Source organism: Athene cunicularia, assembly GCF_003259725.1.
Source record: "Athene cunicularia isolate RWA chromosome 2 unlocalized genomic scaffold, athCun1 chr2_part1, whole genome shotgun sequence".
Taxonomy (NCBI): Eukaryota; Metazoa; Chordata; class Aves; order Strigiformes; family Strigidae; genus Athene; species Athene cunicularia.
Window position 1 is genome coordinate 34,951,652 of NW_020799095.1, and position 27,530 is coordinate 34,979,181.

Genomic DNA, 27,530 nt, shown 5'->3' on the forward strand with positions numbered 1-27,530 from the left:
CCCATTCTCCTGTAATACAAAACTCCTCACATTTCTTAAAGAAAGAAGCTGTATTGGAACCTTTTGTTTAAGAAAGATATATCTCACAGATGGTGTGTGTGTATATATATATATATATATATATATATAAAATTTTGTTTTTCTTTTTTTCTCACAGAACATTCTGGGGGTTTTTAGGTCACTGTTTGCTATTTTATTATCAGTTTGTAACTTGTAATGATTCTTTATCTGATTTAGGATTTTAATTTTGTTCCTTATATGCTTAAAAATAACTTTTCTTTGTCTTTAATCCTTGTGGTGAGTTTACTGTGAAAGCCACTGGAGTTTGATTCCTTTAGTTTCCATTTATATCACCATGTATTTTATAGTGCAGATTAACTTTTTTTTAATCCCCCTTTTACTTTATGCCTCTTGCTTTTGTAGTAAACACCATGGATTTTTCATCTCCTAGGCAGTTCATATACATGGTCTTCTTGGATACTAAGCTTTTAGAATCATATCATAGAATCACATTATATAATGGCTTGGGTTGGAAGGGACCTTAAAAACCATCTAGTTCCAGCCAAGTTTTGATCTTTCTGGAGTTGTAAAGTACACCCTATTTCAGTTAAAGATTTACATCTGCGGTGTGAGTTTTCCTAAGTGTTTGGGAAACTCTAGTTTTCATAATTAAAACACTGTGCGCATTAAAATAATACATAAAGACAGGGGATGTGGTGACAAAGGACATGAAAAGGCTAAGGCACTCATTGTCTTCTTTGCCATGGTCTTTACTTGTAAGATTGGTCTTCAGGAATCCCAGATCCCTGACACAAGTGGAAAGTCTGGAGCAAGGAAAACTTACTCTCGGTAGACAAGAATGTGTTTAGGGAGCATTTAAGCAAATTGGACATACGCAAGTCCAGGGGACCTGATGAGATGAATCCAAGAGTACTGAGAGAGGTGGCCAATGTCATTGCAAGGCCACTTGATAATCTTTGACAGGCCTTGGAGATTGGTGGAGGTTCCTGAGGACTGAAAGAAAGCTATCTTCAAGAAGGGCAAAAATGAAGATTCAGAGAACTACAGGCTGGTCAGCCCCGCTTTGATCCCTGGGAAGGTGATGGAGCAAATAATCCTGGAAATAATTTCTAAGCATATGAAGGACAAGAAGGTGATTCTGAGTAGGCAGCATGGATTTATGAAAAGGAAGTCATCATAACATAAAACCTTTCAACATAAAATGCTGCTGAAAATTCCAAATTTTTGGCTCCTCATTTCAACTTTGTTTACTATTTCTTTTCCATCTTGTTGGTCAGAACATGATTTTAGTTCTGGATTTAATTTGAGCACTTATCACTGAGCAGTTGTTCTCAAGCACGCTTTTCTGTCAGCAGTTCACCCAAGGAAACTATATTGCCTCTGTGATCTTTTGATTTAAAAGTTTGCTTTTGAAGTCAGTTGATAGTCTGTAAGGAATCCTGAGTATTGTCAATGTTTCAAAAAGGTTCTGGAACATCTCTTGTAAAGTCATCAAACCAACCACTTGTGTCCTTGTGGCCTGTTAGTAACATTTTCTGTTAAATATCTTTCTGCTTCCTATCCGTGCTGGGAGAAGCTCTCTAATCTGCCTTTACTATCTTCGTGGGGATACCACCATACTTGCAGTACGGTTGCATGTGGTTGTGCACCTGTTATGTTGCAGTGTTTGCCATCTGGACAATCAGAGTTGCTGTGTTTTAATCTTGTTCTTTCCCTGTTGTGTTTTGTCATTATGGAGGAACTATGTGTATTATTTTTTGAGCATTTGACATGCATTTCAGCCAATCTGTCTAAAATTATCATGTCTGGATATGTACCATTACACCAGTACAACCTGAAAGAAGCAAACAAAGAAATGGACAGTGTCAAAGATAACAGCAATTACAGAGGAATTGTAATTACAGTTCATTACAATTACAGTTGTTGTGTGGCAAGTAGCTACTTCCCTGTCTGCACCCTGATAAGAATGGCAGCTTCTCGAAGTGAAGCTTCGGATGCTAAAAGAAAACCTTAAGCTGTTAGGACCCGTTGCTGCCAGATCTAATAAAAAGGTCAAATTGAGTCATTTATAAGGCACTGCCTTCGCACCATTCAACAGAGGCAAGGAAGGAGAGGCATCTTTTTGCAGGAGATGTCATGGAACAGGAATGCCAAAACATATCTGCCAGATGGCTTATGGGGAATGCAGTGTAAGATGCTGCTGCTGGTTGACATCTGTTTCTCTAGGAGATTAAAAAAATGTTGGGAAATAATTCAAAGCATTTCAGCCTGTTTAGATCTGCAAAGTTAACAGTGTGAGCAGTTTCTGGTCCAGAGACTAGCTTGAGGAATGATTGAGTTGAAGTTTCTGAATCCAAAGAAGGTCACAAAGAGGGTGCTTTCATAGGGAAGTGGACAGAGAAGGCACAAACAAAAAGGGTGATGGAAGAGGTAGCCAGAGGCGGTGTGATAGCTCAAGTATAAGCCCTTTGGGGTAGGATCTGTGTTTTTATGTATGAATACAGTGTCTGGTGTGTTGGGAATGAAGTCTTCTTGCTGCATGCCAAATGTGAATTTAGTAGAATTTGCTAGGACTTGCCATTCCCCCACTAGCATCAACCAGTAAAATGTGCATACTTCTGTCACAGGACATAATCATAAAATGATGTTGTATAGCCTCCCAGTTTAGATCAGAACAGTCTGCTCAGATTGGGTGCTACTATGAGACAAATCTTTCATAATAATAGGGAGCTCATTTCTGCACTATTTTTCTTTTATTAAGTGCTAAGGTCATAAGTAGGTGGCTTTACTTTCAGTGTTACTCCAATATGCCAGTTTTTGCAATGAAAAGCTTGAATAATATTCATGGTGTAAGTCTGCTAATTTCCAGTTTTTATTAGTAAACTAATGCTTGGCAGGGAAAAAAAAAAAAAGGTGAAAAAACCCGAAAGCCTTTTTCCAACTATATGCACAATATTTTCTTTTGAGTATGGTATGCGTTGGTGTACTTATTTATTAAGTTCTTCACTTTCATAAAATTTACAATTTGTGTGTAATAAAACACAGTTTTATGGGATATTTTTAGATTTCCTGAAAATATTTGACTCATTTTGCAACAAAGCAGTAGTAATGGGTAGGGGAGGAGCAAGATGTTATTGTTAGAAAATATACAAGTTTGAAAAAACTCGCCAGCTATATGCTTGACTGGTTGCTGAAATGCTGGAAGAAATGTTACTAAGTGTGGAATTACATCATCCTTCCTCTATACACAGGAAAAGCCCAAGGAAATATCATTTGTCATAGGACCTACGCTCCATAATCTGAAATGCCACTTTACTGCTAAGAGCAAAAGGATAAAAAACCAAACAAACAAAAAGCACACAACCCCCCCCAAGAGCCTAAAGAAAGTAGTGATGAACAATTCAAATCAAATCAGCTTTTTACTGAAGTAAAAAAAAAGGGGGAGGAGGGAGAAATCCTTCGGTTTGTTAATAATTACAGTTCAAAGAGAAAAAAAAAAGTACACAGAGAAGATTGTGCACATTAATGTTCCTTTTATATTTTACTCCTTATATCTACAGAAATTTATGATTATTTATAAAATCTGACACTGGAATCATAAAAATCTAGTCAATGCCTTTGCCTGCAGATCTGAATCCCATTTCCTTGTCCACAAGTGCAAAAAAGAGCTTAACACAGGGGACTCCCACAACACGTAGAAAGGGAGAGGGGAAAGTAGCATCCTCTCCTTCCAAAAGCAAGGAGCGCATAATGATGTCCACCGGCATCACTGCAGTGGTGACAGACCTGTGATGTGTGCTTCCTCCTTGCTTGCTGAATGACCTGTTTTGCTGAGGGCTCAGAGCAGCCACAGACTCCATGAGCCGGAAGCTGGACCTCAGACAACTCCCTGAGGTAGCAAAAACAAAGCCACTGCTTAGCTGAGCCGAAGCAGGATTCATGGACTTTGTGCTAAGACTCACACTGTCCTGCTTTCCATGGTGCAAACACTGTGTATTGGACTTTCTGCAGGCATGGAAAGAGAAATAATCAACTTTCTCAAGCCTGGGGTAGACTAGAGGGAGACAGCCACAAAAGCAGTGGTTGTGTTTGTCTCCGAGGAACAGAGGGGATCTTTCTTTCTGCCTTATTTTTAGCAGTTATATACATTTCTGTGATGGACAAATGCTGGTATTATGTGAATCAGAGCTGACACATAGCTTTAGAGTAAAAAAAACAGATCAAACCCTCTGTGGTTCCTTGATCACCACTGAAAAAAACCCAAGCCAATCAAATTCTATCTAGACAGAGGTTTAGTCAGTATTTCCACTGGGCAGTTAATGTGAATTGCTCCTGTTATGAACCATCTGAAGGGTTTTCAGGAAGATTAAGGTCAAGCGTGTTCAAACCACACAATACAGAGTTGAAACTAGCCAGTGGTGCTCACCGGAGCTTGATGTATTTCAGAACAATGAAATGGTACTCACAGAGTGAAACTCAGTCTTTTTTCAAGAGATGCATGTATGAGTGAGCTTCAAGTGTCAGTCAGAGGTTGGGAACACAACAATGTTCTTGCCATCCATGATATCAGCACTTCAGAATACGCCCCTGGTGGACCTTGCAGTTGGCTATTACTCAAATCCATAATAGTTCAGGACATGCTAGTTGAGGGGCTGTTTTTCTCCATGTGCTGTACTCTTCCTGTTGCATGCACTAGAGATATTTACAACCAATACACCCTTGTTTTCTAAGGAGGGAAATCAGTGGCAAGCTGGTCAGAAGTGTTCTGCAGCCCACTCGAATTCCTAATATTTCAGTGTCTTTTAATTTAAAACCTTAAGGAATCTTTAGACTTCAGAGTTCATTTTCCAGCTCTTGGCCTGAAATAGTTAATTCCTCAAACTACAGCTCATGTTACAAAGCTGATTTGCAGGCATTTGATGTTGCTTTGAGAATATGTTTTGAGCATGGAGAGACTTCTGTTTTTGTAAGAATTTTTGAGATTCTACTGTTTAGTTGTTTCTTAATTTATGGCAGAGCAGCTAAGAGATGAGGATAAGTATCTTCTATAGTGTTCAACCTGAAATATGCAAATAAAGAAATAGAGGTCTAGTGTCAGTACTGAGCATTAAAACAAAGAAAGAATCTTTGGAAGGTACAGTACCTTTTTTTAATTTTTATTTCTTTTTTTTTTCCTGAAGTACTTTATTGCTTTCCTAAAACAGGATATAGAAAAACTGTAATTAACCAGTCAAAATATACAGAGTCAGATTACTAATGAAACACTCATTTGGGACTAAATCCCAGTCTTGATGAAGTCACTGGAAACAAAGGATGCAGAGAACCTCAACTGAAGTGGCTGAGTACCTTTGAGGACTGGCCTCTCTTTCCAGAGAACTGAAAAGATGAATTTGAGATTTGCCTGCAGAGGAAGTTGTAGCATGACAACACAAGGATGTCACTGTTCAGAAGGGCTGTCTTGGATGGAAATAGCAGTTGCTATGATTACAGCTTCCCTTCATTCTTCCAGGTGTGTCTGCTCAGCTGACCAGCACTCGTCTTCGTCGGAACACCTCCGTGGGCACCCCATTCTGGATGGCTCCAGAGGTTAGATTCATGTGATTTTGTCACTGGCATTTGAGCTGCCACATTCTGCATTTCTGCCCTTTCTTTGTCTTTTTTCCTGACCAGTGGTCCTTTCACCAAATGAAATAGCAATGTCCTTTAAAAAAAGTGTTTTAAAGCTTTTTTCTTACATGTTTGCAAGGATTAAGTTAAAATGGAATTTATTTTCGCAATTATAAGGTTAGAGCCAGAGAGCAAGATGTTAAATTGCTTACTGAAATGTTAAAGAGGAGAGAGTACTACCATTGATCCTTTCCAGCCTTCCAAGCTCTGAAACTATAGGTATCTCATCTCTCCATGGATTGAAGGAGCCCAGGGCAGTACTGTGATACATTATAGCTTTTATTTTTTGATTTCTGCACTGGAAGGTTTTTAATACAGAAAGAAATGGAAGAGGTTATTATGGATGAATAAGATGTACTATGTATCTTTGGAGATTTTTCCAGCCTGAAATTGAAGCATTTATAAATAAATACATTTTAAGCTGAGGCAGGAAAAATACTTTGTTATAAATAAGCCTATGTACTTGTGCTACAAACACATGCATATACATCTATTTATAGCACATGAAACTACTCTGTTTATACACGTGTATTTTTATAAACATACTCTGTTTATACACACCGGTCTAGCCATGTAGCTAATGCCATACACATTGCTTTACACCTATAGCTAGTGGGATGAAAAATTCTAGATTCATCTGACATTGTGAATGATCTGAAGTGTATATGAAATTAAATATATTTGCTGTAATCCAGTGGCAAACACATTGTCAAGAAATTAGCTTGTTCTTGAAACTGGCTGGTTTGGCTGAATAAGGACCCGGTAGAAGATAGTGAATTCAACAACTTCTTTCCTGCTTGTTTCACTTCATAGAGAGAGCAATATAGCTCCATTAGTTACTTTGCAGGAATAATTCATAGACAGAGATATAAAGTTGCTTATTTTCCTTCTACTTCCCTCAGCCATGGGACGCAGTTGACCACCTTCAGCTGAAAAAGCCAAGGAATTGCACCGTTTTGTCAGATCAGGGAACATCTGGACAGAGAACCTGGTGTTCATGTACACCTGCTTTCCCTAGTTTAAACATCGCTTTTTTTTCAGCAACGGGATGCTTTACCTAGCTAAATATGTGCAAGTGTGTTTATTTCACCAAGTATCTCCATCCTGTATGAGATTCCCCCCTACTGTGGGAGTACTCTTAAATTTGGACATTTGACCATCCAGTGACCATCCCAATCTTTTATTCCAACAGGTGATTGCCTGTGAGCAGCAGCTAGATAGCTCCTATGATGCCAGATGTGATGCATGGTCACTGGGTATTACTGCAATAGAGTTGGGAGATGGAGATCCACCCCTTGCTGATTTGCACCCTATGAGGGCACTCTTCAAAATACCAAGGTAATATCTTGATGTGATTATTTCTTGTCAAGTTAGACTGAACTTCTTCTTTTTAACTGTTACTTTCTTCAAACTTAGTCTGTGTAAGTTTGTGAAGCTTCTTCATATTATTTATACTAGGAGGAGGTTAGAAATACTTTGTCCAGCTGTATTTTCTGCAGGCTCTGCTTTAACCACGGGCACGCAATGAGAAGCTCAGAACTGACTGGGCCTACATGTGAGAAAAAGCCATAAGGCCTTCTCCTGAGTGGACTGTTGCTCAGTATTGCAGAGCAGAGGGGCTTAGCTGAGTCCAATATATTCTGTTACAAAGAATGACTTATGATAGAAATAGAGTCTGAGTATGCCTGGGTATGGTGAACAGGCCCCTTACCTGTCTTCAAGAGTTAATCTCATGCCCTTTCAAGCAAAATATTGTTCCACCACTCACATATATTTAGGCTGCCACTTTCCATTAGCTTGTGCTGCTCCTGACAGTTCCAGTGTTGCTGTCCTTGGGCAGTGCAAATAGCAACTTTTTGTGTTTTCTTTAAAGCTGGAGATAAAAGTACCCAGAGTGCCACTTACAGTGTTTCAGAGAACATCCATCTCAAAGTCCATAGGGGATGATCGTGCAGAAGTTTGTGGATTTCACTCTTAACAGCTGGAGGAGTACCGCAACAGCTGAGACCATATAGTATACCTGAGTGCTTCAAGTCCTTTTCAGCCAGGTCACCCAAATTAGTTTAAATTACCTTCAGGTTTAAGAAATTTTTGCTGACTTGGCACTGAAGCAGAGCATGAATGCTCTTCTTACCTTTAACTGCTATGGGAGAAGCAGTTACAAACTGCTGTGGTCAGTCATTTCAGCTAGGCCTTCAAGAAAATATCTGGCTTATACCCTTACAAATAATGGGCACCTTTCTGCTCTGGAGCAAATATAAGATCAATATCCTTTCATTCCCTTAAGTAAAACCTGAAAGTGATAGAGCAAATATTAAGCAGCACTTAAAGAAAAGCAGTTATGACATTTGATTGAAAACAGACAAGTCACCTTGTCTATAGGTAATTCCTTTTGTCTTTATGACTGTACTCAGTGAAAATGGCACCTCTGAATGGAAGAAGACTGTGAAAACAATTTGAAACAAATTAACACCTAGAATAAACAGCTCTAGCAACAGAAAAAGAAAGTAGTATTTATTTACAATAGATCTATATTTAGTCCTTGACTTGACTTCTGATTAGCTTCTGATGAATGAGAAATAGTTAAGAGCTAGTTCCGTCTGACATTTTGCTCAGTTAGATGATTAATTTAGTAATTAATTTCTGGGAAAACTTCAAATAGAATTTATTTTTAAAAGTTATCTTAAGAAAGTATATTGTTATTGAAAAGAGAAACTTGCTTTTGTAAGTGAATAGTGATTAATGGGTTGTTAGTTTCGTTTCTGTTTACCGATTTGATTGCAAAAAAAAAAAAAAAAAAGATTCTTAGCTATGCTTGGTAGATCATCTCCATGCTATTTCTCCTTGTTAGTTATGTGAAGTAGGAGAACCAGCGAGGTATTGTATCATCTACCCATGCTCCTTTTACCAGTGGAAATCAATATTTTTTTTCAGTGGCCTTCTAAAACTCGTTACTCAGCCTGCCTTCACACACTGTTTTTGTCAGGAGAGTAGCTTATTAACTTATCATCACACTGACCTTTGCAGGAATCCTCCTCCAACGCTACAGCAGCCTGAACTGTGGTCACCTGAATTCAATGACTTCATTAAGAAGTGAGTAACAACTGAGATCACTGTAGCTGAATATGCAACATGTGTAAATGTCAAGTGTAAAATATCTTTGTATTCTCTGTGGGAATCTGTTGCTACTAATACTCCTCCTTAAAACCCTAGTTTTTAAATCCATTTTGACTTCCAAGTGAGGCTTCAGATTTAAAACATGAAATAACAACATTTTAAAACACTTGACATTTGTTTTTTTCTTAATTTAAATAATATTTATTTTTAAAATGCAGTAATTTAACTTCTTGGACTCATAAATTCTGTGAAACCTTAACAATTTTCAGTACAGAGCTGTTGGGGTTAAGATGGATATATTTATTAGGAGTCATGAATGAACTACAGACAAGCATTACAAAAGTTACCAGTGATCCCTCAATGATCATATCCTTTTTCTGCCAGTACAGGTGCTTGACTAAAGATTATGAGAGGCGTCCGACAGTATCTAGTCTTTTGCAGCATGATTTTATTAAGCAAATTGAAGGAAAAGAAAACATGCTACAAAGGCAACTCATGGAATTTATTGATGTGCATCAACAAATGGGAGTCACTGAAAAGGCAAGGTAAAAGTATCTAAAAAGTAGACCAGTTGGGACAATTTTGATGCTTTCACTATTTTGGAATGGCTAGTGTTCAGAGAAAGATTCACCTCTCATAACTTTACCTGGCCAAAAAATAGAGAGTTATATTAATCTTTGGGGTCTTCTATAGAGCCAATGGAAAGAGAGGGGCATTATGTTTCATACATGGGGCGAAGTAATCTTTAGAAGTGCCTCCCCATTCTCCTGTGACTCAAGATGCAGATTAGGATCCCAGCTTTGAGAAAGCTAAGGAAATTAATAATAGGCATTTTCTTCTGTTTGCATGGTCAGTTTATGTTTAGTTTAAGCAAGTATGCCAAAAATTACTAGTCACGTTATGGCAAGAATTTGATGCAACTGACTGAAAGAAGTGATAGTGGTACCATACTTTGTTTTACAAACTTCAAATCTTATGTCTTATTGAATATTTTCTTTCTTCCACTAATGTTTAGTAATATAATTTCTGAATAAATCACTTAGCACCTGATGGCTTCTATTTAAAACAACTGGAAATAGCTTGGCTCAATTTTACAATTTAGAAAAAAACACCCAGTACGCTTAAGTAATATATCAGGTATGATATTATAGATTATTATTGATATACTACTGGTATGACTGCTCTTGTGCTTCAAGGTAGAGAATTTTTATTTAAATCAAAGATAAAATTAAGACATTTTGGCATTATCATCTGTATCGAAAAAGCTTACTAAAATCTGCCACATTTCCTTTCACACAGATTTATAGTAACATTATATACAGCAGTCTGATATATATATTTGAAGAGAATAAAAAGTATATTTCTAAATAATTTACGATTTTCAAGTTTTCTTGTACTTTAAGTGGATGTGGGATGAGTAGTAGTTTCTCTTTTCTGGCATGTCATTAAAAAACTATGCAGTTGGCTTAAATTTAAGCCTCAGACTGGATTTGTATGTTCTGTGTAGTGCAGACTTGACATTTGCTTAATCCAGAAAGATTCTGGAGTTGAAATAAGCTTATTGGGTGTCAGTGCTGAGCACTAGAACAGCGACATACACCAGACTTTAAAAAGTATTAATTTGTAAACCACAGGGAAATGGGTATGTGGTAAAATAAGTCTAAACCACTACATTATATGAATTGAAATCCTGATGACACTTGTGACACTGGTCCTTTCAAAGCCTAAATAATTTTTGAAAATCAAGCTTCTAAAAGTCAGTTAAGTATTGTGAGTTTTTTTACCTATTTTATAAAACTCATATGTTTGTTTTCTACCAAGTTCTATTTTTTTTAAGAATACTTTGTTTTTTTTCATGTGAATGCTGCATAAAGTAAATTACATTAACTTTCTTTTCCTGTACAACACAAACATAAAGAAAGTGGCTCAGTTTGCATGGGCATAGAGCAGTCAAATGGCACAGGAACAGGACGATCTGCTGGTGTTTTCTCCATCCTGTTTAGACTGTATTTTGTTAACTGATCACTCTTCACATGAACCAGAGTTTAAGGGAATGTATTTACTATGTGATGAAGTTACCTGTTTTACAGTTGATCAAGTGTAAATTTTCCCAAAGAAAGACAGAACTTTCTCTCTGAAAATAATAATAATTTATTATCTGAAACTGGGCAAAAAAATTTACTTATTTAAGAAGAGTGTAATTTAAATGGCATGCTTAAACTAATAGCTTAAACTAATAGCTAAATTTCAGTTTAGCGGTTTAAAATGCTAAAAGTAGACTGATACTGGCTTAAATTTCATTTGCATTGATTTAACCAAATAATTTCATATCTGAGATCAGTGAATGTAGCATGAAATACTGCAAGTAAAAGTCACATTTTACAGTCACTGTACCTATAATCACTTCAGCTTTAACACATTTATTAACTACTTTTGATGGAAGATTGTCTTTCGTAGCAGTGCATGCATGAAACGATTAGCCTTGTCCTAGAAACAGTAAGAATACCTATCTTAATATCTATTTCTATCTCTGTACAAGCAAGAGAAGCAAACGTTATTTTCCAGTAGCCATAGTAAAGTATGTACATGATTTCACGTCAGAAAAAATTAGAATTCCAAGCCTGTAAAGGACATTACTCCAGAATAGCATTTGTTGTTTCTGCTGTTGAATGATAAAAAGATTGTTATACAAAGATCTTTGAATTCAACAGTCATACTTTAAAAAAAATTCTTTAAATACTAATGATATGTATCTTCTGACCTTCAATCTGCACAGAGCAAATGGTGTCAAAAGCAGTGTCTGTACAGAAGTACCATGTAAATATGATTCAAAGTCAAGACATAGGCTGTGTAGTAACAAGTCACCTGGAAGCGTCTCATCTTAAAATCTCCTGGCTTTCTCTTCTTGATTATCCTGTTCTGGGACTGGTTTTACACTGACATGTTAGGTCCATACTGTGGAATCGCTAAACTTTCACCAATTGCTGGCAGCTTTCCTTGTAAAGCTCCTTTCCAGCTCATGCTCTCTCAGTCCATAATTTGAAGGCATAGCTCTCCTAAATTTGGTAACATTGACTTAAAGCTGAAACTAAGAAATCCAGTTATTTTCTCAGGATTTGTTTCCTTTCCTCTTCAAATTCAACTTTATTAGTAAAAGTTTTGTATTTCAAAAGAATAAAGAAAAATGGCTGGAAGTTAATAGCTGAGGTCCAGCCACTGGGTCTTCCTGTGTGCACTATTCCTCTTTTCACTCAAAATCAAATCATCCTCTTTGTCCAGCATGCTGAGGTTTAGTTTGGTTCTGACTGCCTTCTTGCAGTGGTAGTCTGTTGATGTGCTTGTGATCTTGTTGTTTGCTGAATGTGCAGTTGATGTAGTTCAAAAAGAAGAGATCATGTTAGGTTATGTCATATTGCCAGAGATTTTTGCAGAAGGCCAGATCCTCAGATCCAGTCTTTGTGCACTAGGTCTGCTTGGGAAGGGTATGTGATCTCCAGGCACAGAGTGGAGCCACCTTACAGTCACTCCCATTAGCGCCATTGTCCTGAGGTATTTTCTAATATTGTCAAGTCACTGAGTCATTAGGGCATTGCACTGGACCCTCTGAACCTTCCTATTGTTGTTATTCTAGGGAAGAGGAACATAGTTTTAGGCTCTGCATTGTACTGCATCCTTTCTAAACACCTAGCAAGAGGAACAGAGCCCACCAGCCTCCTGAGTAACCAGAGAAAGCTCAAGTTATGCTGATGAAACTAAATGGCAATATGCCATAGAACTGCTCCAGGCTTAATGAAAGTGCTGAGAATTGTACTGGTTTTTCAGTAGCCTCCGAACAGTCTTATAGCAGTAGCATACCTTGTGCTACTAGAGGCTCAAAAAAGCATTAATACTAGCAGTGAGCTTCATTACAAATTCCACATTTTTACTTTGAGCAAATGCAATACATTTTTCTCTGAAGTCATCACTTCTGTATGCTAAAAGTATGTGTTTGCAATTTAACCTTTCCTAGTTTAGTTCTCAAGATGAAATTACAATGGGAAGAGCTTGATACATTAGCATTTTTCCATAGCATCTTGACTGAAATGTCTCTAAAATCTGCTGTTTTGAATGATGAAGTAAGCTATAGGAGATAAATTCATGTTAGGGAGGAAATAAAGCAGTCAAAGTTGCTTACTAAGTGCAATTAATTCTTGGGGTTTTGTTTATCATTTGGATCCACTGAACTGTGAATTCCTGGTGAGGAGAGTCAACTTCAGGACAAGGGCCTTGGGCTTCTGCAAGAGCTGCCTTTGTCATGGCTATGGCAAGAAAAGCCTATTTCATTGTGCAACTTCATAAGGTGGTATTTGCCTCTTTCAGAGGGGTTCACAACTCATAATCATCCTGATACTTCTTTTCCCTCAGTCTTTTCAAATTGATGAACTTTCAACTAATAGAAGAAATTCTGTTACATCCTAGTAGTACGATCTTGAGGTTTTACACAACTAAATTTCATCCTGTATCTGTTACTCCAGTCCTTGGGACCACTTAGCTCTTTAAATACTGTATTCCAATTCTTTCTTGTGTTGATAATGACACAAAAAGCACGATAATGGAATTTATTGCACAGTCATTAATGAAAATAAGACAAATTCTCTAATGAAACAACAATAACCTTATTTGAGCCTGATCATTCACCTCTGGACACTGCCTAAGTTTCCCCTCATATTTAGCAAATCCTATGGTCACATACTTATATTCCTGCATGTCACATTATAGCTGTTAAAATTTACAATTAGTAATGAAAATAATTATTATAAATAAGTGCTGCAGCATATATACCCAAACTGTTCTAAAAATACACTTCTTGCTAGGCCAGATGAAGGAAAAAAACTGCCTTAGTAAAGAGTTTCACTTTGCAACAGAAATAGCTGTCTTTGAAATGGCCTTCAGAACTGTCGCATCTACACCTGACAGTCAGGCTTGTAAGACTTTTATCTTGAGTTGTTTGGCTGTCTTAATCTTGACTGCTTTTACAATAATCTCTGCAGAAGTATGCAATGATTAGTACAATGTGTATTTCCTGGGAATTATGACTCATTCCAGAATGAGCTGCATATGCAAGGGATATTCACTGCACCTAGATTTCAGCAACTGACTGGTCCTCAAGTTAAGAGCCTCATGCCATCTAAATAAATATCGAAAAGAGACTTATTCTACTGAAAAGTGATTCAGAGAAAGGGCTTTTGGGTGAGCTGAACTGTCCTCTAAGATTTTGTCCTTTTATGCTGGCCATGTAGTGATAGCACTGAAATCCTTTGCAAAAAAAACATGCACGAAGTTGTCAATTTATTCAATCCTATTAAAAGCAGGGAGTACCATACAGTTGCCTTCCATGACTTTCCCTGATTGTGCAGAGTAGTATCACTTATTTTATGGGTGTTCTTTCTTTCTGTCTCTCCGACTCATCCTGACAGTGGAAAGCAGCTGGTAGCAATCCTTCAAGCTCAATTCTGCAGTAAAAGCTGTAGCGGAGGGTAGGAGATACCACACTAGCTTGACAAAGACAGTATGAGGAGCAGATAGCTCAGCCAGAGTCCTGTGCTGACTTGGTCAAGGTCTCCACATGTAATCTGTTTAGGAGGAGGGGCTTAAACCTGAGGCTTTGGAATTCCAGACTAAGCCTTGAGCACTTCATGATACTTCCTCTCCTGTAACTCAGTGTGGGCTTTGTTGTGCCAACAAGGAATGTATATTCCTGCATTGAGGACACTCCTGTGTAGGCTGGCTGTGCTGCAAAGTGCTCTCAGGCTCTAGAAGCAATAGTTTCTCGCAGCACAGGCCTTGGAATAAGCAGATCTCCAGTCCCGTATGCTTCTAGCTAATACACATCTCTACAGCATAATAAGAATATAATTCCATACAATACAATGTGAAGAAGCAATGCCTGAATGAAGAATAGTTTACCTCCTGAAGCAAAACAGGAGGAGGAAGTTCCTCCTCCATTCAGGACTCCCTGGGCTCTGCAACTGCTACTTTACTGTTGTGTCAGTCCACTTGCTCAGCAACTCATTTCTCCTGAAGGTGGAATATCTCAGCAGGCATCACTTATTTTTGGAGCTTCTTCATCTTATCAGTATGGTTCTGTCCATAGAGCATGGGCCTGACTCATAAGGGCAATAAAGAACTAATCCCAGAGTTCTTTTAGAGTTCTTTTATTTGCTCAGTTAAGAACAAATATTTTTCCCTGAAATTTGTCAGGGGTACAGCCACTTCTTGAGGCTGTTATGAAGGACCAGTAATCTGCTCTTTTGCAGGGCATGATAAACCAGCACAGACTTTGGCAGATTGTGCAGAGGAGAACATGACCGAATTAACGGTTTAACGGTTGGACTAGATGATGTTCAAGGCCCTTTCCAACCTAGATGATTCTGTGATTCTGTGAAGTGGCTGGACATGGCCCCCCTCTGAATCAAAAGCCCTGCAGCACTGTGCTCTCAGCAACATTGCACAAGCTTGAGCACAGCTGCCTGAGACTGCAGCTGGTGCTGTGCAATCATTTAAACATAGAGGTAGCACAGGTTTGTCTGCAAAGCATTGTGCAGACACTGCTGGAATCTTATCAATACACTTTTCTAAGGGTACAGATTGTACATAGATTTAAGACTATAGTTTTATTTAAGCATAGTTCACCAGATACATCTGTTGACAAAATTTTGATTTTAGGTGTGAATCAATGTTGCTCTGTGCAGCCTCCAGAGACATAAGGATCATCAGCAATGACAGATCCTGTACAAGTTTATCTGTGTTGCTTCTTTTGCGTTTGTCACTTTTAATGCTATTTGTAACTACTGGGACGTGTACAGCTGTTCCCATCTTCACCTTACAGAAAACTTAATTATTTTTAGTTTCTTCTTTACACCTAGGCTAAGGCCAGTTCTTTTCCTGTCAGTTTTAAGTCTGTAGATGATTCTCCAACCAGTTCAGGCAGAGAGTTCAACAGGGCATCATGAGTCACACTTCCCTTTTCATGGTATTTTTGGAACTATCAGAAATCTTTTAAATACATTCTGACAATTTGAAGAAGAAAAAGCTGCAGTTGCCTTATTTTGATTTAACAGAATCTTGAAAGATAAGCAGGGGGGTGTGAAGGAGGATGCACAGAAACAATGCTGCCTTGACTCATTTTCTTTTCCATACTGGGTTGATGTTTCTGGCCTTCAGCTGCTGGAATTGCTTGTCGAGCATGGCTGTAAGATCTAATGCCTCCAACAAATAATTTCTGAACAGAACAGAGAAACATGGCTATTTCAGTTCACAATGTCTATGAGCATGACGATAATGAAATTTCAGCATTGATGTCAACAGTACTGATATGGGTTTTTTAAGTGGTTGAAGTTTTAGCAAGTGAAGCACTATAGCTGCCCTTGAGGGGTCTGTGCCCTTTGACAGCAAAGCAGAAAAATATTGTGTTTTGCAAATCTGCTGCTCTGCTGTACTCTGGAGAATGGAGAATATAATCTAGTTTAACAAGAACTAGTGTTCTCATAATGTCAGCTGAAGAGGATTACAGGAGAATCAGTTTTATGTAATTAAACTTCCCTGGCATAAATAGAGATAGTTTCCTTAAAAGAAAAGTAAAAATAATAGAAAAAGAAAAGTCTTCATGACTGGAGCATTCCCTTCCCTTCTTGCAAGGCAGTTAACTTCCTACATTAAATGAAAATGGTAATTGGAACAAATCTTGGGAAATACTCTCTCAGTGATATGCAGTAATTTTAATTTTTTTTTAAGTGTATTCAATGTGTAACAATTCCACCAGAAATGGAAAGCATAACTTGACAGATGTCTTGTTTTGGGTCTTCCTTTGGCAATGGAAAAAGTAGAACAGCAGAGCTTGACGTAGTCTTGCAGTTCCCACAGCTTTCTCTCACATACATATTGATAGGTCTTTCTCAAAGTCATTCTGATACTAGATGCATCCTCTGGTCACAAAATGACCTTCATGCAGGAACAAAGGAGAAGGTATTTCAACTGTTCAAATTTAAATTTTCAACTGAAACTGTTAAAAAGAGATATAAATAGGGTGGGTTATAGAGGGGACAGATTTCTCTTGAGGGGATAGGATTCTGGCTTTGAATGCAATGATATCCTTTAGCTGGTAAATGCAAATCGAGCAGCAGCAGACCATGCAAGGCCAAAGAGTTAATTTAAATCTTAATTTTGCCACATCCTTTTTAATACAACCTGGAGGTACATACACAAAAAATTGTTTCACTGTGTTATTGCAAGGACAGTACTATGAGGACAGCTCTCTCAGTACAAATGGGTTCCAAAGGAAAGGGAAGAAGAGATTGGACCTAGGAGAGTTGAGATTGCTTTACACCAGACCAATCCCTTTTGATGCTGCCTGCTTGTGTTCCTGTGTGTTTTCTGCTTCAACATATTTAAATACATACCAGATGACAGCCCGGTTATGGATTTATTGCAGCAAAAGCTGCCTTTCTTCCCCCACTCAGACAACACTCCTCCTGCATCTTTTTTTACCTGTTTGCACTGCTGATGTTGGAATAGGCCCATGATATTGCATGTTCTGTGCCGCAAGGCAGTAGTAAGGCTCTAGTACTGTGCTCTGTAGTATTCTCATTGCTTTTCACCTCTGTGTCATTTAGCCTCGCCATTATCCTTACTCTATATACAACAGCCTTTTTTTTTGCCTGTAGTGAATACTAAAAGAGAGAAAACATTTGGAAGCAGGTTGCTTTCTCATGCAGCTCCAGGGTCCTAACAACAGTTTGAGAGTAGTCTGCAAAATAGCTGAGTGTAAAACTGGCAAGACTTGGTCCCTCTCTTCGATCAGGGCAATGTAGATCTGTTGATCCATGCTGTTCATCATGTTTCCTGGTCACTTAGCCACCACATTGGGTGTTGGGCTGTGATATTGACTGTGAAACTGTGCTAGCCCTTGCAATGAAGTCTTACATGTTTGTGTCTTGATATTAGTCTGTGGGTGTGAAACTCCTGCCTTTGCACTCTGGACAGTGGAAAAACTCCAGTGGTAGCTGGCATCTGCCTAAGGGAGGAAGAAACTGTTCCATTACTGGCACCTGGGTGAGGACAGGGTCATTCTGCCACCCTCAGGGAATGATAGAGACAAGAGAAATGGGAAGAAATACTAGATGAAGTGCATCCATGCCTGTACTTCCATCATTCAGATCTTGATTGCACTCACAGTTTGGGAGGGCATCATTTGCCCATTTATTCCAGCCCCTTTTCAGTCCTGGCAATCAGTAACTGATGCCAAGTGGGTGCCTGCTTGACTTTCTACACCTGCATGCCACATCAGTGCACAGCCTGCATGACCTGAAGTAGCACCCATGAAGTAGATGATGTTTGTGGAATTAGTACAACCCATTAAACTCTGCAGTAAATCTTACTGCGGGGGTTCAGAAGTCTATTAGCTTGCCCCATCAGTGTGATGTTCATTCATTCTAACTTTCCATCTTGATGCAAGTGCCCTCTTTCTCCTGTCTTCAGTGCACTGTATATTAAAGTTCTTGCATGAGTGGAAAACACCTGTCTGCTTTTACTCATACCGTATATCCAACTGTCAAAATTAAGTAAAGGATTTCCCTGCTCTTGTCTGGAATCAAGGTAAATAGTTAGTGTGTTTCACACAACACAGTTTCCCTGCCATCTCAGTTTACCAAGGTACATGTTCCATGTATTTGAGATGTGCCTTCCTACCTATAATATCAAGGGCAGAGAGGTCCTATCAGGAGATTGGATTTCCTTGATAGTCTTTGTGTGCTTGTGCCGTATTGCAAATCTGAGCTTGATTTAGTTTGTGAACCTGCTGTTACTCATGCAGTTTCCCTTTCCCTGATTTTCCTTCATCTCATAAAGCAAGTATATGTGAATTGTAGACCTTTCATTTTCTGCTGATTTTGCCTTATTTAGCAATGCCTTTACTCTTGAATAGAGAATGATCCAAGTCTTGGGGAAATTTTCTTGCTGATTTCTGTAAGACTGAATAAAGTTTTCTTTGATTTGATAAAAAGAGAAAAGAACTTTCACTATAAGACAAACTTAATTGAAGTTTAAGCTTGATAAGAAAAAGATTTGAAATTTTTTTTGTGTGATTATTTTTTTTTTCTGTAGAGTCCAAGAAAATTCTTAATGGTCCGGATGTATTTCACATACCCCAGTGGTTCTGTAGCACTTTTATCTACAGTGTGGTCATCTCAGCCAGGCTTTAGAGCATTGTCATTATTAAGCTAGAAGTGTTTCCATACCAAATGCTTTGTCTGCATCATCCTTGCCATACTATTTAATCATACACCCCTTGTTTTTTATTGAAAATCATTTTTCATCATTTTTATGTGGGTCATTTTTTATTTTTACAGGTAAGTGCTAGAAGTTTGACTGTTACATGCTTTATAAATATGTTCTTTTTTTTTTCTATGTACTACATAGATCCAGTCTTGCAGCTGATGTAGGGGTGTGATCAAGAAGGCATCTGTACAGTGGAAAGGTTCTTCATGTTATCAGTTGTGGGATCAAACTATAGATTTTGAATTGTCAAGTACAGGTGTGCTGCACTAAGAAGTGTTCTGCCTTATTACTCAAACATTTGTGTGTTTGAATTCAGAACAATGGAAAGCTGAAGTGTTTTGGTTGAATTGCCTTCAAGATGGTTACAGATGGAAGGTCCGTTCTGTGTTTCCTTATATCAGGAAATTGCATGTCTGTCTTTTCTAGATTTGAACGTATTCATACAAAGAAAGGGAACTACAGTAAATCACTAGTTTCAAACCAGGAAGAGGTAGATGATTTAGCAACCTTGGAGGTACTGGATGAGGTAAGAATCTCCTTTTTCGTGTTTTCCTGAAGGGAGGTAACTGCCTATTAAACCAGAGTGGTGTGCTGTTGATTTTCAAGTTCAACTATGTTGTCACACTTCAATTGTGTAAGTGTACAATGGCATTTTACCAGTTATGACAAATATTTTAGATGTGATTTACTGTGTTAGGAATGGTTCCAACCCAAAGCTAAAAAACCCTCTGCAGTTACAGCCTTAGACCGAGCTATATTGTAGTATCATTTCCTTAACAGGATTTGTATCACTGGATTTTATTACAGCTAAATATCTAGTTTGCAATGATGTGTTAACCTGAAATTGGTCCAGGTCCGAGAACAGGTACCTTCTCCCCTGTTGCTTGGACATCTAGAGTTGTCTTAAACTAGCTTACCATACTCTCCAAGACTGGGTTCTCACTGACTTACTTTGGTGTGGAGATGCATTGGGATTGATTTGTGTCAGCTGAGGCTCTGACCTGTCAATGCCTTGATGACTGATGCAAATCTCACCAGTTTGTCAAAGTTCAAAAATGAGTCCTCTAGAAACAGGGAAACATACATAAGAGAGGGGGGAAGTCTGTTGTGTTTATGCTTCAAGCTTCAAGACCAGAAAGAAGAATTGGGCCACAGCACATTATCTGCAGGTCTTAGAGGACATCAGTGGTTGTAAACAAACTGACACTCTTCCTCTACTGGGCTGTGCATAGACTATAATTCATATTCTCTTATCTGTGTAACTTCTCTCATCTATTGTATCTTTGTCAGTCCAGAATACTAAATGTGGCTCTTGAGCTGGTAAACTACCTAATGCTAACAGCCCACAGAACATCTTCCATCATCCAAGGACTTGGTTATAGTAGCTTAATGTTTAGTTAATAATAATTGAGCTAATCCAAACTTTATCTACTGCACAAAGCTCAGATTTTTTAAATATTGCGAATAACCATATGCTAGCAAGACTTTTTTTATCTGTTGCCATGAAACATATAAACAATCCAAGCTAAGAAAAGACACACAAAAAATCGGACAAACCAGAGGTATATCACATCTCCTCAGAGGTGGAGCATTCTCAGAAAAGTCCTTAAGAAGCCTCCACCTACAGGCATCAGTTGACTAAATGATATTTTACTAAATCCAGTCCAGTTTAAAACCTCTTTCATATGAACATATGAACGGCAGCTTCTCAGAACTCCTTTCTTCCAATCAAACTTTCTTCCAGTTTAGATAGTCCCATCAGAACAGGACACTTTCTATCAGTGCAAGAAATAATTTCAAAAATGGCTGAAATGCCCCTAAAAAATTCTGTTAATGTGAATCTGGTTACAGACAAAAGCAAGGTAGTATTTAAAACCAAAAAGAGAACTGTTTATCAAGGCAATGGAAAACCAAAGTTTTCTCCTTATGTTCTTCTGTGAAGGAAATGTGGCCTCTTCATCTGATGCAAATTCAGATTTTAAGTGCATTAACCAGAACACAGTGCATGACACTGCAGACAGATAGATGTGGAGGAAAGCAATTCCTTCTGTAGTCCTCTGATGCTGGTCATTCTGTTCCAGTGGGAATAAGGCCTAAATATTGTCACATACACCTCAGATTAGTCTCAAGGCTGGTTTAGATTTCTTCATCCATCTCTATGACCTGTTTTGATTGGAAACCTAACCAGGCACTTTACATACCCAGGCCTGTGTACAGAAGCAGCTGAGGAAAATTATGTCAAGAAATTGGGTATGGCCCTAGTGGGCCTTTCTTTTTTCTTGGTTCAGGGAAAACTGTCTCTGCAACAGCAAAGAACAATCACAGCAGAGACTGGTGGTTTATATAGAAAGATGCCTGATTGTTTACATTAATAGGATCCAAACAGCTGAACATCTGTGTCTTATCATAACTGAGAATAATGTTAGAGTAGCTGTAACAGCAGTTATGAATTCAAGCATATGTCTTGTTTGATGAGTTACATGAAACTGTCATGTTAGAAATGAAGACAGAAGTCTCATGGAAACCTTTGATTAATTGAATTAAAGCAGCACTTATTAACTCATTTTTCTACAGCCACTTGGGGATCTGTAAGTATATATTGTTCAGAGTGAGTTTAGGCACAAAAAATTAGGTATGCCAGTGTATTTGAAAGTGTTACTCACTTTTGGTCATGATGAGTTTTATCTCTGACTATTAATACCTTTCCTTTCTATCCTCACTCATTGTAACTATATAAATATTTTATACATTTTCCTAATATTCTTTTTTTCCCCGTGTGATTCAATGTTCCTATTCTTTCTCCATCAGAATACAGTAACAGAGCAGTTGCAGAAGGGCTATGCCAAGGATCAGATCTACACATATGTTGGGGACATTCTCATCGCTGTCAATCCATTTCAGAACATAGATATTTATTCTTCACAGGTGTGAAAAACTAGATTTGGTTCTTTTAAACTAGTACTGATTGCCATTAAAATATTAATATTTGTGTTAAGTATAAAGTAAGACCCTTGTGAGATTTATTTCAGTTCACACTGAAAAACAGAATTAACAATACAGTTGTCCCTTCAAGTGCCTGTTGACACACATCCTTATCATGTGCTGAATTTCAGCACAGAAATGAGAAACTCACAAAAAATTTATTTCTGATATCTTTAGGTCTGTAGCGTAGATCATGTCTGTATCATGTCTAAAGTGCAAATAGCTATATCTGAGTAAGTAATCCATTTTAATCAATGGACAGAAATGGAATTTATGGGGTTATTGCTCTCCTAGTGACTCTCAACATTCATTCTAGGATGAAATAAATTGTGCTAAACTTCATGTATTTGTTGACTGGAACCCTACGGAGTATAAAGGCACTAGCTGCCCATAGCAGCTAGTTCAGAGGTAGTATCTGTGCAGATAAGTGCAGATTCATGTGAATCTTACCCCTCTTTGTGGGAGGGAGCATTCCTTCTCCTCCACTTCCCATGAAGAACTTCTGTGAATGGCTGGAGGTAGGAGCTGGGACTTTTCCTCCCAAGTCAGCTGGAGAAACCATAGCTATTTAATTGATCAGATGGTTTACAAAGCAACCCTGTAAAATTTTAACTTTTATGATTTTGCTTCTCCGTTACACAAAAGGGGACAAATAGGAAAATCTGTTAATACAATAATTTGGCATTATTAATTATCAGAGACTACAGGTACAGAAAAGATCTTAAGTTTTTTCATCAGTACCATGCAGAAATATTAAGAAGATATGAAGTACAAATAAAATCAAATTATAAGTTGGTCCTTGATGTTTGGCAACATTAAATTTTCTTCTAATAATCTGAGTTTCATAGTATAGTCAGGGCTGACATCACACAAAATTGTGCTTCACCTTTTTTAGCAGTTCTTCTAGTACTAAGTACATAGATTTGTGGGAGAGTGCAGTAACAGCTCACTCAGGAAACATCACTGCTGGTAACCTCAGCATGCTCTAGTCTAACCTGAAAATTAAATTAAACTCTTGGTTAAAAAAAGTTATTAAGGGACACTGATAATGTTTTCATTTTTCTTACACTTAGTATTCCAGACTGTATATTGGAGCCAAACGGACTGCCAACCCTCCTCATATTTTTGCTGTTGCTGACATAGGTTATCAATCCATGGTGACATACAACTCCGATCAGGTAAAGATGACGTGTCTTAATTTTATCCCTTGCTAGGCTGAGAGATATGTAATAAGCTTAGAGTCATGCTTTTGTTCTCTGCAGTGTATCGTTATTTCTGGAGAAAGTGGAGCTGGCAAGACGCAAAGTGCCCATCTTCTGGTTCAGCAGCTCACTGTCCTGGGCAAGGTATATTTCAAAGGGATATCTCTGAAAGACTTTGCTATCTTAGGCCTAATTGACTGAACCTCTGGACAGGACATTGGTAGGGGGACAATACTGTAATAAATTTTCCAAAGAACTCCCGTAAGGTCAGATTGGAACATGATGTTGGTCTGTCTACCCCTTCCTCCCTCTTGAACCAGGGTCACTTGAAAATATTTGGGGGATTCTGCAAGGAAGTACCCACTGCAGTGAGGGCTGTAACTTTTGGTCTGTCCCTTGTTTGTTTGAATGTCTTCAAATTACCCAAACTGTACTAAATAAAATCCTCTTCCTTCCACAACCAGATTGCTGTCAGTGGGACATAGTCATTCTGGGAAGTGACCACCATAATTGTCTAAATGAAATGCCATTTTGCATGTCCCAGGTGAGATGCAAGCAAGCTATTTGTATGGTGCAATGCAGCAGTAAGCAGATGCTAACAAGAATACTAAAAACAGGCCAGCCATCTCAGAGCAGTGGGCCACAGAAATTGATTAGTTCTGGTGGTGATGTTATCATTAGGCATGTCATCTCTTCCACCCAGCCATTAGTTCTGCAGACTGCTATATTCTGACAGGTTTTATAATACATGCCTGCCTTTCTTTCCATATGATTCACATGGGAATGGCTGCCCTGATGATGTCACACTTCACAATACCAGCTAGAAGATGAAAGAAACACTTAAGAATGAATGTATTTGAATGATTACTGATCATTTTAAGCAATATCCTTTTCATATTCAGGCTAATAACAGAACTCTACAGGAGAAGATCCTCCAGGTGAATAACCTTGTCGAAGCATTTGGGAATGCAGGCACTATCATCAATGATAACTCAAGCAGATTTGGAAAATATTTGGAAATGAAATTCACCTGTGGTGGCACTGTAGTAGGAGCTCAGATTTCAGAGTATCTCCTTGAAAAATCCAGAGTTGTCCACCAGGCAGTGTAAGTATAAGAATTACATTTGACTTAATTTGAGGGTTACAGAGTAGACCTACAATGCAGGAAATTATACTGGATCAAAACACTAAGACAACTAAGGTACTGGAATCTTTTCTTGTAAATGGTATATGAATAGCTTATAAATCTGTAAGATAGCTGAAAAATACTCCTGATTTTTTTTTCATTGCCTCATGGGTTATTTAAACAAATCTCATAATAATGCATACGTGATATATGAAGTGTGTCGGAATGTGTAAAGAATTAAAAACTTCCTAGTAGCTCAGTTATAAATTTCTTTGTGAAGTATTGTGTTAAGTGTATCACTTGGATTTAATTCCTCTATGTTTCCTTTTGTATTGTAGCTTTATTTGTTTGTTTGTTTGCAAAGTGTTAGTTTTCCATTGTGGAGCATCTATTAGAATTTGTTTCTAAAGGATTATGGACCAAGTGCAGAATAGATCAATCACTGTCATGTTTGTATCTCATAATACAAAATTATGGAAAAATTAAATGGCATTTAAATTATTGACATGTATTTTCTATAAGCACAGAAACTGCTTTTTTAGACTGAAATTGGCTTTTTCCTTAAAATACTTTTACATAACTTTTCATGGGTTTGTTCTGTAGCTGTCAGTTTATATTTTCCCACATGCTGAGACCGGAAGTAAGCAAAGCATTTACATGCCTCAAATACTATTTAGATAGGTGTTTATATGTCTTAATCCACAAGAAAATATTTAGCATGAGAGCCACTCTAGAAGGTTGAGTTTTGAGGCATGAACTTGAAGCTCTTTATGTCAAGAGTGTTCTCCTCTTCACTGAGGTCACTGGGTGGCTGGTCCATACAGCTGTGCCAGGGCAGAAAACTGGCATTTGGGTACCTGCAATCTGTTCTGCTCTTCTGGGAGAACACAACTCCTAAACTCACGTGGAGAGCTAGGAATGACTTCTTTCAGAAAACCAGTGACTGATTACCCAGAAAATGGGAGATCCAAGTTCCAGACCCACTCCAAGCCAAGAGATTTTGAACCTACAGGTTCCCCTTCCTTTCCAAGATAATATACAAACCATTAGGACACTGAGGTTTCAGAGAACGTGCAGAACATGGCTATGCAACGTAATGGTTAAGACACTGAGGGGGAAGATTGGAGGTCTGCTCCTACTCCTTAAATTGTTCTTGTTTTCTACTACTGACTGTCCACAGTAAAATAATGCAAACTAAGTTGGCACTGAACTCTGATCTACGTACCCCCCATGCAGAGAGGAGTGCACTGGGCTCTGATCCTCTTTCACAGAAGCATGTTATAGTGCTCCTGAGACACACACCTCAGCTCATGCAAAAACCTGGGGTTTGAACATAGTTCCTTTTGCCATTTCATAGTGACTGACTTGGCCATCTCAGGGTTCAGTGGTAGCTGCAAATTTCCACCTAAGCATTCATCTTTCTCATGACATGCACAGGAACCTTGGATGTGCAATAAACCTTCTGTCCTGGGTTTGGGCCCCTAACTTCTAAGCAAAACATGCTAAGTCATAAGGCCCTTTGCTGAATGTCTGCTTATGTTCTTTCTCAGTTCAGGGCTAAAGGACACAGCAAACATACTGGATTCAGTGACTGAATCAGGGGTGTATAGCTCGCCCATGGTCAGAACATATTTTAAAATAACTGGAGATTAAGCAGCCTATTTCATGTGAGTGGGTGAGCAATGTGCAAGATCTCACCCAACATCTATCAATTGCATCAAAAGCAGAGCAGCATTTAGCTGCTTGTAGCACCAAGCAACTGCCCTGGGGGCTTCAGAACAAACACACAGTGGCACAGAGAGGGTGTTCACTTTATACGGACTTGTGTAAAAGCTTCTTTCAGAGTCCTCTATCAGTTTGCATGAGCCTTGCTTGTTATTAAAATAACATTTAATAATAGCATGTATGTCATCAGTAAATATAACACAGTTGCCTTACTAAACCGGTTTGTTCTTTCTATTGTTTCAGAGGAGAGAAAAATTTCCATATTTTTTATTATATTTATGCTGGTCTGGCGGAAAAGAAAAAACTGGCACATTATAAACTGCCAGAATATAGACCTCCCAGGTAATGCAGTTTATTTTTACATAAAGTGGTGTTGAATTCTCAACCTCATTTACATTCTAACTCTGTATCCATCAACTCTTTCAGATATCTACAAAATGATCATTTCAGAATAGTGCAAGATTTCATGAACAATAGCTTTTATAAGTCTCAGTTTGAATTAATTGAACAATGCTTCAAAGTCATAGGTTTTACACTGGAGGTGAGTGCTGATAATCATTATTTTTGGTGAACTTCCGTGGCTACCTTAATCAGGAAAAACTTATATAAAGCATTCAAATAATCTCCCTTGCTTTTTTCTTCCTTTAGCAGTAGTGTGTTTATGTTTTAGGATATTGCATGGTCAACTTACTGTTATATTACCACATTTAAATTTTTAAGGTTTCAAGGCGTTGATAAACAAATAAAATTGTATTAGTCAACAAGACTTTGAAATCAGTGAATGCAGCACAACTGAGTAATTGGGAAGAAAAAGCTTCTGCAAATTAAATGAATAGAAAATTACGTCATAACTATTTATTAGCCTATAATTTTAGGCCTGTGAATATGAGCCTCATCTCTGTTTTAAGATAAAGTCCATGGTGAGAGTTCTAAAAATTCATTGAGTTGATATGAGTTTTGATGAACTCAATACATTTTCACAAATCCATGGGTAAAGTTGCATGTTTTTACATCCGTTTGGAGTGAATCTCATCACTAAACATTAACTGAACCCATTCTTTCTTTATGCTCTCATATGATTGCTTTGCTAGCCATTAAACCCCTCTCCTTAGGCTGTTGTTGGTATAATTAAAATACAAACAGATCTCTGGATTTATAAAGCAGGATGCAAGGGAAGGAAACCCCATCCTGCACCCTAGTTCTCTCTTCTTGGGAGAAGTGGTATATTACAGCTGTACTTTACCTCTGACTTTATTTATCACAAGCAACAATAGGTGTATGATCCATATAGTATCTCTGAAATACAAACACTAGTGCTGCAAAATGGATGTATGTTTTTTATTTCTTTGACAAAACTGTGTGTTGTAAGGAGCTTT

General features: G+C 38.0%; 1 protein-coding gene across 12 annotated transcripts in view; it reads left to right on the forward strand.

Moving 5' to 3' along the window:
- MYO3A (myosin IIIA) overlaps positions 1–27,530 on the forward strand; it is a 135,428-nt gene that overhangs the window by 52,395 nt on the left and 55,503 nt on the right. For all 12 annotated transcript variants that reach the window (XM_026841630.1, XM_026841626.1, XM_026841633.1 and 9 more), the window contains 11 exons: positions 5,531–5,607; positions 6,881–7,026; positions 8,716–8,781; positions 9,195–9,350; positions 19,546–19,645; positions 21,928–22,044; positions 23,175–23,279; positions 23,364–23,447; positions 24,206–24,408; positions 26,398–26,496; positions 26,581–26,695. In XM_026841630.1, the coding sequence (XP_026697431.1) occupies positions 5,531–5,607; positions 6,881–7,026; positions 8,716–8,781; positions 9,195–9,350; positions 19,546–19,645; positions 21,928–22,044; positions 23,175–23,279; positions 23,364–23,447; positions 24,206–24,408; positions 26,398–26,496; positions 26,581–26,695 (1,268 nt within the window). The remainder of the gene's footprint in view (positions 1–5,530; positions 5,608–6,880; positions 7,027–8,715; positions 8,782–9,194; positions 9,351–19,545; positions 19,646–21,927; positions 22,045–23,174; positions 23,280–23,363; positions 23,448–24,205; positions 24,409–26,397; positions 26,497–26,580; positions 26,696–27,530) is intronic.